Raw genomic sequence first — 15245 nt, forward strand, 5'->3', positions numbered from 1 at the left:
ATGTGATGACGCTAAATGTTTATTATGAGTGCCAGCAACAAGCTTCAACATGTCAGCTGTATGGAAGTATTTCGAAGTATCTGAAACAGATAACAAAATTGCTATTTGCAATACTTGTAAAGCACCAGTAATGCGAAGAGGGGTAAAACATATAGCTAAATTTCTCACTCTGGGAGAATGCTAGGATCGCTGAGCTCGTGCTTTGGGACTTGAATGGAGGTTCTAACGGTTTCGACCGACCCCTAGCTAAGTTTCTCACCCTGGGAGGATGGTAGCTGTGTGCTGCTAAGCTTTTCTCTGCTTCTGGAGGAGGCGTAAGAAGAATTTTAAATAACGCAGCTCGTTAAGCAGAGATGGCAATGGGAAATAAAACAATATATACACACACACACACACACAATATTGGTATCGATATTGGCAATTGGCCAAAATGAGTTTGAAAACATCGGTATATCAAATATCGGCAAAAATCCAATATAGTATCGAAAACTTGTTGACTATGATGTTTTAATGTATTTGCATGCTGAATCCTTAGTGTTATGGAAGCTCAATTCAGGCACACAAGCTTCATTACAATTCATTACAAATGAAAAATTTCTTATGCATCTTATTCATTCCTGAGAGAATTCATACTCTTTCTGCAAAATGCTGTTTTCAAAGAGCTTTGTTTGTGTTTGACCTTTTATACTGGTCATTTGCTGTATTGTGTGTTTTTCTTTTCTGTATTTAATTGTAATTTCCAAAAGGGACAGGGAAATGTGTCTTATCTTTTTGGGGAATCCCTCCATAACTGAACTATATGTGGAAATTGCTAATGTGTTAAATTTGTTTCAAGAGTGATTAGATGCGGTTTAGCATTCACCATGAATGCCACAAAATTCAAAGTGACAACAAACTTACACTTACATTATTATTTTTTTTCCATGGAAAAGTCAGAGTGCAGTGGAACTCTCTTTCTCTCTTTTAGAAATGTAGTTTTCCTGTTATCACATAGAATACCCTTGACAATACACACACATTTGGAGGTATTTTTAGGAAAACCTGTTAGGCGTCTCTTGGCTGCTATGAAGCATACATACACCTGCTGTCAGGCTCTTGCCAGCACAAACCGCATGCCTCGGTTGGTGAGCATTTTGAGAAAATAAGTCTTCAGGTGACCATGCGCCTTAATGGCTTCAGACACACTATGTGATGGCAGGCAGGGTTGAACCAGGATGTGTTAATATCTCACTTTCAGCTGTGTGAGGTTACCACTCTCCACTCCATCCTGTGAAGAGCACAGCTGAGAGCAAACACTGTAATGGCATGTGAAGGTCAGTGGTTGAAGAGTCCAGACATACATGTGACTTCTCTGAACCACCTCCTGGCTATAGGGAAGTCTGGATCCAAGTCTGCCTCATGCTTCTGGATCCCTTGCACAATCCTCCCTTTCTTGGTGATTATGTTTTTGGGGGTCCCATGCTGCTTGACTGTACTCCAGCAGGTGTTACTTATTTCCTGGGATGCACTGTTTGAATTAGTGTATCCAAAAGGATATGGCACCTCTTTGTCTGAGGAATCATAAGGTTTTTATGGCTGTAACTGTGGTCATGTGAACACCTGCATGGGCAGTGGTGTGGAGCAGTCAGGCAACTGGGCAACAATGCTTAATATCCATTTGAAAAAGTAAGAGTATATGTTCAAGGGAGAATATACAATAATTTGAAAGGTCTCCAAACAGCTTGCGTTGGACAAATGTATTTGCTTTCAGCATGACACTGCTTATTGTAGCACTGTGTGATATTGACACCTGCTATGATATGTTATTTTTTGTGTAATGTTGTTCATGTAGCTTTATTGTATGCATGTATGTTCCTTTGTAAGTCATTGACAAGTGCTGCTGACAAATTAATATATGCGGATTGTGTATTCATAAGCCTCAAACTAATTTACCATATACAAGGTGCAGACAAAATGTTAGAAGTACAAAACTATATATGAGTATTTCTTAAATAATGGGATTTTGGACTATTCTTCAAGAAGGAAAGCCTCCAGTTCGGTGAGAGGTGAAGGAGGTAGGAATCGACTCTACATTTTATGTTCCAGAACTTCCCAAAAAGCTACACTGATGGGTACAATGATTGGGGAGGCCGTGGGAGATGTTTTACTTCATACTGGTTGTCATGAAACCACTCTTCAATCCTTTTGCAGTGTGTGGCTTTTGCTTTTTTGTGGCTGTTATCATATTGGAATAAAGGAACAACTTAAGAAAACAATGTTTGCACCATAAGGTGAACCTGGTCACCTAAAATGGCTTATTCCTAATTCTGATTATAACAGGACAGAGTAATATTTGGACCCAGAGTCTCCCATGAGATGGCTGCCTATTCCATAACAGATCCACCACCATGATTAACAGGTGTAGGCAATTTGGGTTGAAGGCTTCCCTTGGCTTTCTCCAAACATAAACCTATCCAGTTGTTGTGTATTTGCCGTGGTAACAAGTGGTTTATAAGTAGCAGCTCTACCATCAATATCAACAGAAGGAAGCTCACAATGTATGGTTTTGTTAAGACTGGGTCACTGGAATAGAGATTCAGGTCTGTAGTCATTTTTGAGGTTGATGTTTTGAGGTTTCTAGCAGCTATCTGATTAAGTGTTAAGTACTATAGATGTCAATATTGAAAATACAGAATGAGAGTGTATGCCAGTCTTGCCATCTGAACACTTAAGTTCTTTGTTTTTTGGAATCAAAAACATTTTTAATGAGTTACATTATACTGAATGTGAATTCCAGCAGTGGCAAAACCTGTAATGTTATATTAAAAAATAAACATTTTCTCAAAGTTGTTACTCAACCTTGAGGACAAAGAACACTGAGGTCAGGCTGAACTGATGCCAGGATGCCTTTGATTTACTGGTTCCCTTATTTTCCATATACTGCCTGGAGTGCCTCAGTAAAGCACAATTCAAGAAGAAAAACAACATTTTAATAGAATAATTGAGAGTCTTTGACCTGCTACTTAAATGTAGATGTCAGTTATTAGCAGTCATGAAAAAATTTCCATGACATTCACAATGAAAAAGTAACGCTCATTAATATTTTCAAAACCTGCAGCCTCTCCTTAATTAACCTCCTGCCATCACGCTAAAATGGATAATTTCATAATTAGGCGTGACATTTTAGATAATACATTGTAAAATGTTGAATTGGTCAGATTTTATTGACAGTTCTTCCTTTATAATTACTTTTTTAATTTGAAGGAAAGTAATTTGCATTGACTTATGATGGGAATCCCCACTGGAGACTTCATTGTTAAGACTAATGCACTAAGTAGCAATGGCCTTGCATAGTTTTCCAGCCATGTGATTGCTCACCACACCTGACGTTGAATTAATTGCAAGGAATATATGGTATGAAATGCGTTTATGAGACATGTGTCCTGTAACCATCCTATAGCTGTAGCTTTTTTTTTTAAACAAGAAGAAGAAGAAAAGAAAAGCACATACATACATACATGCATATATTCATTGTTGGGTCATTTGTGGCAGAACAACGCAGGACTTTATCATTTGTAACAAAGTTATTACTAAAGCAATGCTGTATTTTTCACTCTGCATGTAACTCCTCAATTTATCATGCCATCAGTTAGCAATGTCTTTAATGTGGCTACAGTGAACAACTTATTTATTCTAACACTTTTATATTTACAATATTTGGCATTCTCAGCAGGCAATATAATTTCCATAAAGAATGTGTATATTAAAGGACATGAGAAACATCGAGACCACCCTATCACTTAATGTTCACTCATTTACCAAAGTCTGTTTGGCTCTTGTGCTCCATCCATTGTACTGCTTGTTAGATTCTGTATTGCAAGCTACTGATGACTCACAGTCAATACAGGTGTTTATAATATCAAATTTAACAGTGTGGAAATGAATTTCTCCCCAGCATCCAGCCTCCCTGTTTCATTTTAGCTGCGTGTAATGACTGCTGATTCTTCATGGGCTCACATTTTGATTGTGGTGGATGAGGCCTGAGTACTTTTTGTACCTGGCTCAAAGGAAACCCGGCTTTTAGTCATCGGCACATGAATGGAGGATGCTCAAAGTCTATGGCTTGTGGCTCAGAGCTACATAATGACAACACATCAGGCACTAGCCACTCCATTTTTGTTTAAGGGGCTTTACGAAGGGCGGTTGGATCTTAATTGTCAACTCTGATAATGATCCAGTAGCATGCCTTCAGCTTTGATTGTCAGCCTCTACCTCTTGATGTTCATCGGAGCTTGTCTCCAATGGAGGAAAACAGGAGCGCATAATTGAGGTTTGAAACATTTCCTGTATATTCCTTGCATCTTATGCATGTATTCCCTTTGCCAGAGTACCCCCAGCTGTGTGGGGGTGTTGGAACCCTCCTTCTGAAGATTAAAAGGACCAGCAATAACTCGCCCAATAATTACAAATTGCAAAGTTGCACAGCTTGTGCACAGATTGGCCCTCCTCAGCTGCATTGGGCATTTTCATACTTGATATTTCATATCTGGTATGTTCTGGGGGAAATATTAGAGATGCTGCTCTCCGGCTTTAATAAGCAAGGTGGTTATTTCACGTAAGTAAATTAAACGGCCTAGATTTTGTGAAAGAAGCCTTGTTGATAAGCAGTGAAATAATCTTTGAGGATGTTGCAGTCCCACATAATTGCAGGTAAATGGTGTAATGACTTCCTGATTCCCTCGGGTGTCTTCATAGTATATTAGAAATCATTTAGTCAGGGAGAATTTAAAGTCCTAACTGACCATTTACCGATAATGGAAGTAGAGGACAGCAGCCTTGATCCCCAAGCTCTAATGACTACCACACATAGCCTAAACAGTTCATTATGTGTTTATTTTTTCTTTTTTTTTCCAAGCTGCCACTTCAAAAATGTCTGCTTTTGGAAAGGCTAACCATGCCCCCCTTTTTAAAAGCAAATCGAGTTGAAAGATTTAATAAACTCTCTTGCATGGCAATTCTTGATTAATAATTTCAGAGGATGCACAGGCTATGAAGTGCAAGCATTGTATTCAGGCAGTCTCACAGATAATTACCACCACAGAATAAGCAGTGCATCGCATTTTAATGAGACTAGAGGGGGCGCTTGTTTGCATACTAACATATTGAAATAGACAGGAGAAGAACAGTCATTCCGGTAATACCTGTGTGTCGCAATATATTAACCTTCACTATCCAATGCTTTGTTTTTCCACAGTGTGAGGCATGATATATAGCAGTGGTGTATTTGACAGCACACTGTCAAATATATACATATACAACATTGTCTTTAATTATGTTTACATGAATTTGAATGCATGTTTATGCTTACATCTTTGCAAGCTACTGTGTATGACCTGTGGTAAGCATTTAACGTATGTAGGCAAAACCATATTGAGAACTTTAGTGCTCATTTGAATGAACTGGCAGGCTTTAATAACTTCATTCTCAGTATTGGTGAATAACTGCAATACAGATCTCATAGACAGTAATGATTCATGATATATGCTTTGGAAAAAAAAAAAAAACAAAACATTAAAAAACAGAATGAATAAGAAGCTCCCTTCCAGGAATGATTGATGGCTATCAGTCAAAGAGAAAAAAGAATTGTGTATCATGTAGCACTTCAGCAGTATGGCCCATTACTATGTGCGTATACATATGAATCCTGTGATATTTAATTATTAATTAATACATGTTAGGCGTTTGTGTATTGCATTCGATATGTGGTTTTGTTGGAAATAAATCTGCCGTTGCAGGTAAGCCTCTACCATACCACTGATACAGAACAGTGTGCCAGTCCATTTTAGATAAAGTGGCCCTAATAACTGTGTAGTTACTTTGCACCTTCTCAGATTCTGCACAACGTACCAACATTTCATTTCTTATTGTCATTATTATCAGTATCATTTCATTTATCTTTGGCCATCCTAAGCCGAGTAGAAATAAAATGGTTTGAAATGAGCTGAGTTTGCTGTGGTTGCAGTCATCTGAGAGTACATTCTTTTTGTTGTTTATCTTTCCATGTTAGGATATTTGTAAACACAATTTCTCTTTCAGAGGACAGCAGCCTTTCATGCATGAATACGTATATATAACGATAGCTGCTTGCACAGGTGACTGAAGTGGCGCTTCCCTTGTAAATTCTAGATAATTCAAGGTGATCTCGGCAATGACACTCTGGATTTCCAGAGAAACTCACGTTTGACGTGAAGATTATGGCATCTATCAGCCTTCCATCCAAAGCCATCAAATCCTCTCGGCACAGGCTGCTAATTCCGGGAGGCATTCATGAGTGAATGGGCGGAAGAACTTTTTCCACGGTGCTTAAGCCTGTCTTATGGGTGTCCTCTCTGATAGCGTTTGATGTTAGACCCCAAGTGATCCTCTCAGCTGAACCAACAATTTGCTCTGTGCATCTTTCACACATTCTGTATCACAGACAAATAGCCATCTGTGAGGAGTCTGCTCTTTTGTTTCACAGCCCAAGGGTGAAATAACCACAAAAATCACAATAATAAGCAGGCAGTGGGTGCTTATTGATTTAATTACAGAAACTGACCTTGGGAAAGAATGGAAAGAGACATGCCAACAGGCCATGTTTGTACATTAGAGATATTCCGATGAAAATAAAAATCAATTGCATGTTAAAAGGCACAGGGATTTGACATGGGTCGTTTCATATGAAGTCAACTGAAATAATGGTGTTAGCATGTGCACACATCCTCAAGGGGATTTTTGATGTTATATGCTTACAAGTATGTAGATACTAAATATAATTGTATAGCTAACATCTGTATGACTGTTTGTGTAGTGATGCAGAGGCTGCTGTGTCTGTTGTTGCATTAACCTGCGAGACTGAAACAATGCTGGGGGACAGAATGTTGGCTGGAGCCTCCTGCATGGCGGACATTCATTGGCTCTTGCAGGGCCCGGGCTGCGAAGGCCGACCTTCTGATTCCCGATGAGGCTCGAGAGGCTTGAGCCGCAATCAAGGGGATAGACCGCGAACCTGGAAAAAAAAAACACACACGGGGAATGAGCGCAGCCTCGATCGGTCGGGACGAGGTGACGCGACGAAAAACCCGCGTGAACAGGGTTTGGGTGGGCGTGTCAGATGAAACGCAGATGAGGTGAGATGCGAGCGCCGAAGTAGGTCAAGGAAGGGGATTACCAGCCGAGTCTGACGGCAGTGCAGGGGGGTGGGTGAAGGAGGTGGTGGGGTGCTTCAGTAATGCCAACACAAGCACGGTGCTGGGCAGGACGGGAGGCAGATGGAGACGACAGGAGTCCCTTTTCCTCTCCCCAGATGCCGCAGACATCCTGTGTCAATGCTCTGCGTGCCGAGCGGTCCCTCTGTCACATGCACGGGGCTCTTTACAAATCTGCTCACCGTGGTGTGGAGACGGGGCATTCTGCCCTGGCATGACAAGAGGATGATGTCTCTCCAGATTTCTTTAAAAAAATGGTTTGAAAAAGGTCCAGCAACGCGGCTATGTTTTGAAGGTCATCCGCAGTGGGCGTTTAACAGGACTTGACAGAGGATAAGAGTCTCAATGAGGAGATGACCCCATCGGAAAACTTCAGGATGCATTCATCATTTGTTAACATTCACCCATTGTTTTACCTTGCTATAAAACAATGGTGCACTGATGAAAAAAGATTTCTGTCAGTTTCAGCGCTTCTATTTTTGTACTTTTATACTGAATGACACTGTACAATACACTGCATACTTACTGTGAACATTCTGGGAAGTCAGGATCAGAGTCATTGGGATGTCAAATTTCCAAAGTCTTTGATTTCTTAATGGGTTTCTCTGTTAATTATAAAACAGCATACTAATGTGTGAAAGATAGATTTAAGATAGATTAACACTCTAAAACAGAAGCTTAAGTAGATATAATTTGATTTTCCCTGAAACCAGTTCTGTGGAGAGGCATGCTGTCCTCTTAGATAAAGCAAGATGTCTTTATTACTGATGGCACTACTTGGCGAAGTCAGACAGTTCATTCAATCTCTGTGTGTAGCATGGCCAGTGAATGTGTTTTCTGTGTATTTATTATATTATCCGTTGTTAATACAGATGAACTGACTATTGGCTTAAATCTTTCTTTCCATTGTTAAAAGGTTAATACATGCATTCTAAATGTTTGATGCAAATACTTTTCAGTCATTTGGATTCATCAGCGAGTTTTGTATGATTGCGCATGAGTGCGGATTAGCTACATTTGGCAGACCGTATCAGATTCCTGTTGGTTTTGTGGCTGTGGCCTCCAGAGAAGCTGCGGACAGCAAGCATCAGGTTTTTTGATCTGTCATTGCAGGAGCTATGCCAGTTCCAGACCAACCCTCTGAAGCAGATAAGACCACCATGCTGAGCCCAGTGCTGAACGCCTCGAATGGAGATGGCTCAGAGACAGAGACCACCTCTGCCATCCTGGCATCCGTGAAGGAACAGGTAGGCTCCCACCATCTCTGGTTCTGTCGGTTCACCTGTAGCTAGAGAGAAGAAATAAAAGTGGAGGAAACAAGGAAAACTCTCAACTTTCGGTACCTCTTGTAACGATGGCATTTAATATCCTTCCACTTTGTTTTAGGGCTTGACGCAGTTCAGAGGTCACTGAGAGTTTTTGCACATTCTTCATTTTAATGTCATCTTCAGATTTTACAGCAACGGAGGGATCATATTAAAGCCAAATTATGAGTGCAAAAAAGCATTCGTCTGAGCCCCTTAATGGTCGTAATGTTGTTGAAAGCTGTTGTTTTCTTTATTCCAATATGAAACCAAAATTTTTAGTAGGTAGGCATAAAGGCCGCTTGAAATCTGTTCATTGAAGTAAAAACTTATGGAACTGAAATGTGAAGATAGCAAGAAAAAACAGCATCAAATCAGCCAGCTTCTCTGGTCATTTATTTTAAACAAGAAAACTGTGATGCACTTGTATTAATTAGAATGAACTGAAGTGAAAACTGTCAAGAAACAAAATACATATGTAATGATTTCTCTGCATTTGTGTACAGCTTGCTAACGTATGACCAAAAGAGACAGAACTTGCTGTATCCATGTAAAACAATGTAGAGTAATTTAGAGTAATCACCCTGTTTTTATAAGCATTGAAGCTCAGTGGAAGTGGTCATAGAAGGGGTCTCACATTAGCTGTTTATCACCTGCGGATAAATGTGGTGGAAATGCAACCTTATTATCCTGGAGAAAACCACAGCAGAGATGCCTGCTGATAGTTGTTAACCACATATCTTACACACAGCAAGACTACCCCCCTCATTATCAGACAAAACAACTGGCCTAGAACTCACTAGCAGGGCAGTCCTGTAATTACAGAAAGAATTTACAAGCTTGCCTTGATTTGAATGTAAGTACAAGAACACAATTTGTTAGCAACTTGAAGTGAGTATTTCATTAATCCTCTGTCTTTCTATTCACTCTTTCACTGGGCTGTAGAATAATTATGTTTATCTGCATTTATTGTAAAGTATAATGTTGGGTTTAATAACCCTGAAAAAGACTGTGCTGAGATACTGTCCAATTTGATTTGATGGTTGGGTATCTGTGTTATTCCGACATGGTGGTATTACAGTATGTTGAGACAGCTCTTTTGTAAATAAATTAGGGTGCCTTAAAATGTAGACAGCTGATGCAGCAGAGTCAAAAACCGACGCATTAAGACCTGAGACAGCTGATACAGCAGCTCCCATAACTACAATACAGTGTGCACTGCAGCCCGCAGTGAATTTGATTAATATGGCTGTAGATGTCTGAGCATCAGCCTCACAATAGGCTCTGCTCAGAATCAATGGTGAGTGTAATGTTCAGGGATTCCCCTCTCCTTCTTCACTCATATGGCCTGGCCTGTATGAGCATGGCAAAGATGAGTCCCATATTTTCTTAATCTCTTAGATGTGTTAAGTGATATTTAGGGCCAGCTCACCCCCTTACACTATTATTGGGTAACACGAATCATCAGGGGTGGGCCACCTGCCATGTGACTCATTCCATGGTACCGTAGAGGGTGACTCAGAAAAAGGTGAAGTGGCTTCTTACACCCTCAGCTGCCCCCTTCTAGCCAATCTGCAAATGTGCATATTTCACAGCAAGGGGGTGAAGGTGATGACACATAACTCTTTGCGTTATAGGTGGAGACAGGTGAAACATGCACCCAAGCTTAAAAGATGGTGGATGTTAATCTAATGTATAATGTAATCCATCAACCGAAATGTTTTGTGTAATGATGTCATGTTATTGAAATAAATTACCTGGCTGGACAACAGGTTCTCTAGAGGAAACTTCACAAGCTAATACAGTTAGCTAGTTTTCTGGCTACAATGATAGATAACTAAGAAATGACAGCTTTGCTTGTAACTGATAAATGTACCAGGTTTTTGCATGTGGTTTGACATGACAGGTCATTTTTACTAGTTTTTGGTATCCTTAACTTTGCATTAGTTAACAGAGGCTGATGACTAAACATGTAAAGTGCATCCTCTTGAAACTGCAGTGATATTGTAGAGTGAATGCTCTAGATGCTGAGTGATGATGTTTAAAGTGTGCCTGATAGTCCGTCTTCACCATTTGCCTAATGAAATGGCCCATTCAGTGATGTTGGCAATATGTCATGTTGAGGGAGCGGACTGGACCTGCCCCATAGGTCATGAAATAGGAAGTGCAAGCGAGTATTGACAAATGAACCATTTTGAGCATTGTCAGTATGGATTGAGTTGTAACAGTGTTGCGATTGATGCTGGGGTCCTGGTGTTCCTACCCTGCACAACACGTCTTGGCAATCTTGTTCCACACATTTATGATTCTCAGCGTGAAAACAGGTTTTCGAACAGCAGCTGAGACCTGACTCTCACCACATTACTCATTTTGTTCTTGAACTCTATCCACTGAGTGCTATTTGAAGTAACTGCTGTAATTCAGAACACTTGCACTGTAAATTGTAATAATAAAATGATTTTGATTTCTATTTTAAGCTTCTATTATTGCATCCTGTCTTGGGTTTTGTTATTTAATATGGTCTGAATAATGAACGAAATTATTGAGGGACAATAGAGTGACATTTGTGTACTCAATACTGTGACATATAATAGTAACTAATGATGATGACCCACTACCCCCTTTGGGTGAAAGCAGCATTATTAAAGTTAGATTGCAGACTCGTGGGTGCCAGAAGCAGCACACACTCAAACTGTGTTTTATGTTGTCTAGGCCCTGTGGTCCAATAAATCCGTTCAGCCGTGTGGCTTTTTTTGCATCAACTGACATTTTTTTCTGGGCAAATTCCTTTAAAAATAATTACAGGTTGAAAATGAAGAGAATAATTATCAGTAGCCTTGGCCTCTCATTTGTGGAATAGATGAAGAAATCCCTTGTGAATAAAGCTCTTCAATAATCAGGTGTTTGGCAAATTACTTGTTGCTGTCTTTTATACATAAACCATATACTAGCATAGTATACAACTGTAGCGGGCCTGTTACTTGATTTTTCTACCATGCGTGAAGGCCAACCAACAAGGGATTGCGTTTATATATTGCCTTTAAAGTATTCCAGAGCACCTTTCCATAACGGGAGGGGTGACTCACCTCAGCCCCTTGTGATGTGCAACGCTCACCTTATGCACAGCAGCCATTTTGTACCAGAATATTCACCACACATCATCTGACATGGAGAGGGAGAAAATTATTTTTCCCAATTAAACCAGAGGATTAATGGAAACACCAGGACTGTGCAGTTACACGGTTAGTTTATTTGGAAGTCGTGTGTTAGATGTCCTCATAGCTCCCATTTGCTGCAAGTTTATATTGTTGGGTGGAAACTTCACTTCAATAGTTGCCATACCTGTCAAAGCCTAACTAACACTCAGTTTGAAAACTCAATAAATATTCAAGAAAACCTTCAGATGTACATAAAACCTTGTCTACACATAAACACCTGGCATTTCTTTATAAACCCCCTTTTTTCATGCAGAAAGGAACGCCTGTGAATTTTTTGAGTTTGCTCTGTCAGTCAATTTTGTGATGCCCACAGCACATTTTACATTATCTTGCAGTGGATAAAGCCCAATTACAGTCAATCAGAAACAGCCAAAGTAGTTAGCGAGATGTTGATATGCATGTTATATAATTTGAGCATAATTTAAAATGAGTGCCCATATGCAAATGTGTTTAGTTTCTCTTCTATGTAGTTCTATGCAAAGGATGAACTAAATCTTACAGTTCAAAGAATATGCTTTGTACTTGTCCTGTCTGTCTCCCGTTTGATCGTCTGATCGTGCCCTGTTTGTGTCCTGCCCCGTTCCAGAATAAAGTCTTGTGTTTCTGCACTTGCGTCCAGCTCTCGTTGCAGTGTGTGACAACAGTATAATAACAGAGAAATGTTTGCCGGCTGTGTTATATTGAAATAAATTCTGATGTCACTGAAAGGTAATTCTATCAACATTACACTTAATCACTCATTTTGCATATGTAAGGAATGCTACGCAGCGTTTTTAAGGAAGTGTGGGGAAGACCTCATGAGACAAGTTAGCCACAGCTCACATCTGTGCAGAAGGTAGCTGTCTAAATGGGTGACCCAGAAAGGTTCATTGATAATACTGAGTAATATTATAACATTAACAGTTAGAATGTTAATGAATTTGAACTCAAAATATCATCAAATGTATTTATGGTTACAGATTGTTAAAATGCAAATTTTAGCTATAATGAAAGGTACAAATTGTCACATGGCTCCGACAATGTACAGTTTTTGCTGAACAAATATGATGCCTTTTCAATGACAGTGTGTGTTGTAATAGGAGAGAAGGCACGGCATTCTGTTTCAATTTCTATATTATTCCATAAAAATATTATTGATACACAATAATAAGGCTAATATGAAATCATCTATAAAATAATGAATTGGTAGATATATCCCTTTTGGTATTATTCCAGTTAGCAGCGCAAACACTGAGGACAATACACAAATCTGAAGTTAAACCGCGGGATATGATTTCATGGCTGTCAGACAAAATAAGGTCAGACTTCTTGGTAATAGCAGTAGGTATGCACTGCCAAAACATTTATTTACTGTACACTGCAGTACAGTTTGGTCCTTAGTCTGACTGTCTTATCTGTAACTGTCACTTTTACTGTGGCTGCTGCTGCTACTTACAGTAAGAGTAGCTGTAAATGTTTGCTTTAGTCATCATCATCATCATCATCATCACCACCATCATCGTTATTATTATCATCATCAAATGACCGTTATCATTATGTTCAGTCATATCTTTTATAAAACAGGTAATACAATAACCGTCCCCATGAATTTCTCATGCCTTTTTATGCATATTTTCCTTCTGATATACAGTGCCTTGCATTTCATTTTTATGAATGACATCTTTATGCATGAAATTTATTCACTGCATGGTCAGAACTGGTTTAAGCTTATCCTCTTAAAGTTCATTATTTTGCAGTGATAATTAGCTAGCGCATAGTATGGTCATGTATTGGCCTATTTACAACACTAGGTGCTGTTCATGTGCAAATATGAAGCACTGGGTGTCTGTTGAGCATGTGTTGGAGACTAAAGAGCCAAAGAGAATATTACTATTGATAACTTGTAGATAGTCATACAGCTCTCCATGCCCCTCTGATGTTTAGTCTGCTGTGCTCTGAATTTAGTTTCATCATTGTCATACCATACCTGTTTTTCACTTTCTCAGTGTGCAATTTGAAACCATACTGGATCCTAACCAGTAATACCCACAAAAGGAACATCACTGACACAGTGAAATCACCATGGGGAAGGGTTCATACCCATCAGCACTGTGGCAGATTTTATCTGTCGCAGGTAACGGTTTTGTTACGATTGATGTATACTTTTATGAATCAATGATGTTTGTGTTAATTGTTTATGTAAGAATCTTACTGTGTTGGGGGAATCATATTCTTGTATGGCGTTACCCCCAATACATGTGTATTTGTTTATGTCATCAGAGTGGCTCCCCTTTGTACATACTGTTTTCGAAGTTCACTTGCAGCTGTACCACAGATGCCACCTTTCAGTAGTCTAGCAGTGATGAGCGCTGTGTCACTGACGCAGAGGAAACCTGAGAGACACAAAGCTACTGCCTCATTCTTAATTCTGCCCGAGCATCTGCAATACAATGGAAAGGAGAGATTGGATTTATAATCTATAAAAAATTCCACCTTTAGATGGTTAGTGATGCCTGTCTGCAAATAACGTGGAAGTGGCCTTCCCAAAGCTGCAGGAAACTACTGTGCAGGGTAGGCTATGAAGGGAGTGCACAGTTGATGATGTCTCTCAAGGGGCCTCCTCCACAGGTACGTCATGGTTAAGTGACCTGTGATTGAGCGGAAACGCCGATACCAGTAAAAGCGCACAATGCAGGACGAGCATGGATGGTCACAGAATAATGCAAAGTTTGGATTATTTATGTTTTCTCAATAAGAGTGCACTTCTAGGGGGGCTGTAAAAAGCAAAACCGCTTAAAAGACAATCCCATCGTTTTAGCAGAGTGCAGGAGTGCATCTCACGCACCATGTGGGTGAAAGCGTGCCTCTCGATAGGCGGGGTTCGCTCGTCTGAATCGGCAACAGTCCTTCTAGAGCCAGGCCAGGGCCGTGTGTAGATCAGAATGAGTCCTGACAGCCATTGCATTGTGATGGTCGCTCAGTTGGCACTCCTGCTTTTAAACGAAATAACGTCACCGGATGGAAATCCAGTGCTTGAGCGGGAAAGTGGGGCAGGGAAACGCACTGGCCCATGGGCTGCTCCACTCTAATAGCGGTATCTCTGCCTCTCCCCAACCTCTCCATCACGGTGACTACACAAGAAAAGAGGCGGCCACTGTGCCGTGATTACTTCCACTGTGGGACAGGGGCAGGGTTTGCTCACTTCCTGCGCATTGTGTAGCAGTCAAGGTAGTTTAGCGGAGCGCTCAGCTAGAAGAGCCGTGCCACATGGTCTAGCATCGGTACAATCCCTTTATATTCTGCAAAAAAAAAAATGCACATGTAAGATGGCTGAAATTCTGATAAAATACATATGCAATTAAGATGGAAAGGAAATCTTCTGTGGTAGCTCTGTATTGGCCTGCACTGGTCCCCGCTGAAAGTCAGACCTTAGCTTGATTTTGCAATGTTTTGGTACCATGTAGTCGGTTACCATGGCGGTCTCCTTAGTGAGCTGATAGATAATTTGCCACATGCAG

At 40.1% G+C, this 15245-nt stretch overlaps 1 protein-coding gene across 2 annotated transcripts in view; it reads left to right on the forward strand.

The window, feature by feature from the left end:
• ctnnd2a (catenin (cadherin-associated protein), delta 2a) overlaps positions 1 to 15245 on the forward strand; it is a 271850-nt gene that overhangs the window by 29915 nt on the left and 226690 nt on the right. For both annotated transcript variants that reach the window (XM_036520857.1, XM_036520856.1), the window contains one exon: positions 8340 to 8473. In XM_036520857.1, the coding sequence (XP_036376750.1) occupies positions 8345 to 8473 (129 nt within the window). In that variant the 5' untranslated portion in view covers positions 8340 to 8344. The remainder of the gene's footprint in view (positions 1 to 8339; positions 8474 to 15245) is intronic.

This window comes from Megalops cyprinoides, chromosome 2 (assembly GCF_013368585.1).
Source record: "Megalops cyprinoides isolate fMegCyp1 chromosome 2, fMegCyp1.pri, whole genome shotgun sequence".
In the NCBI taxonomy this organism is placed as follows: Eukaryota; Metazoa; Chordata; class Actinopteri; order Elopiformes; family Megalopidae; genus Megalops; species Megalops cyprinoides.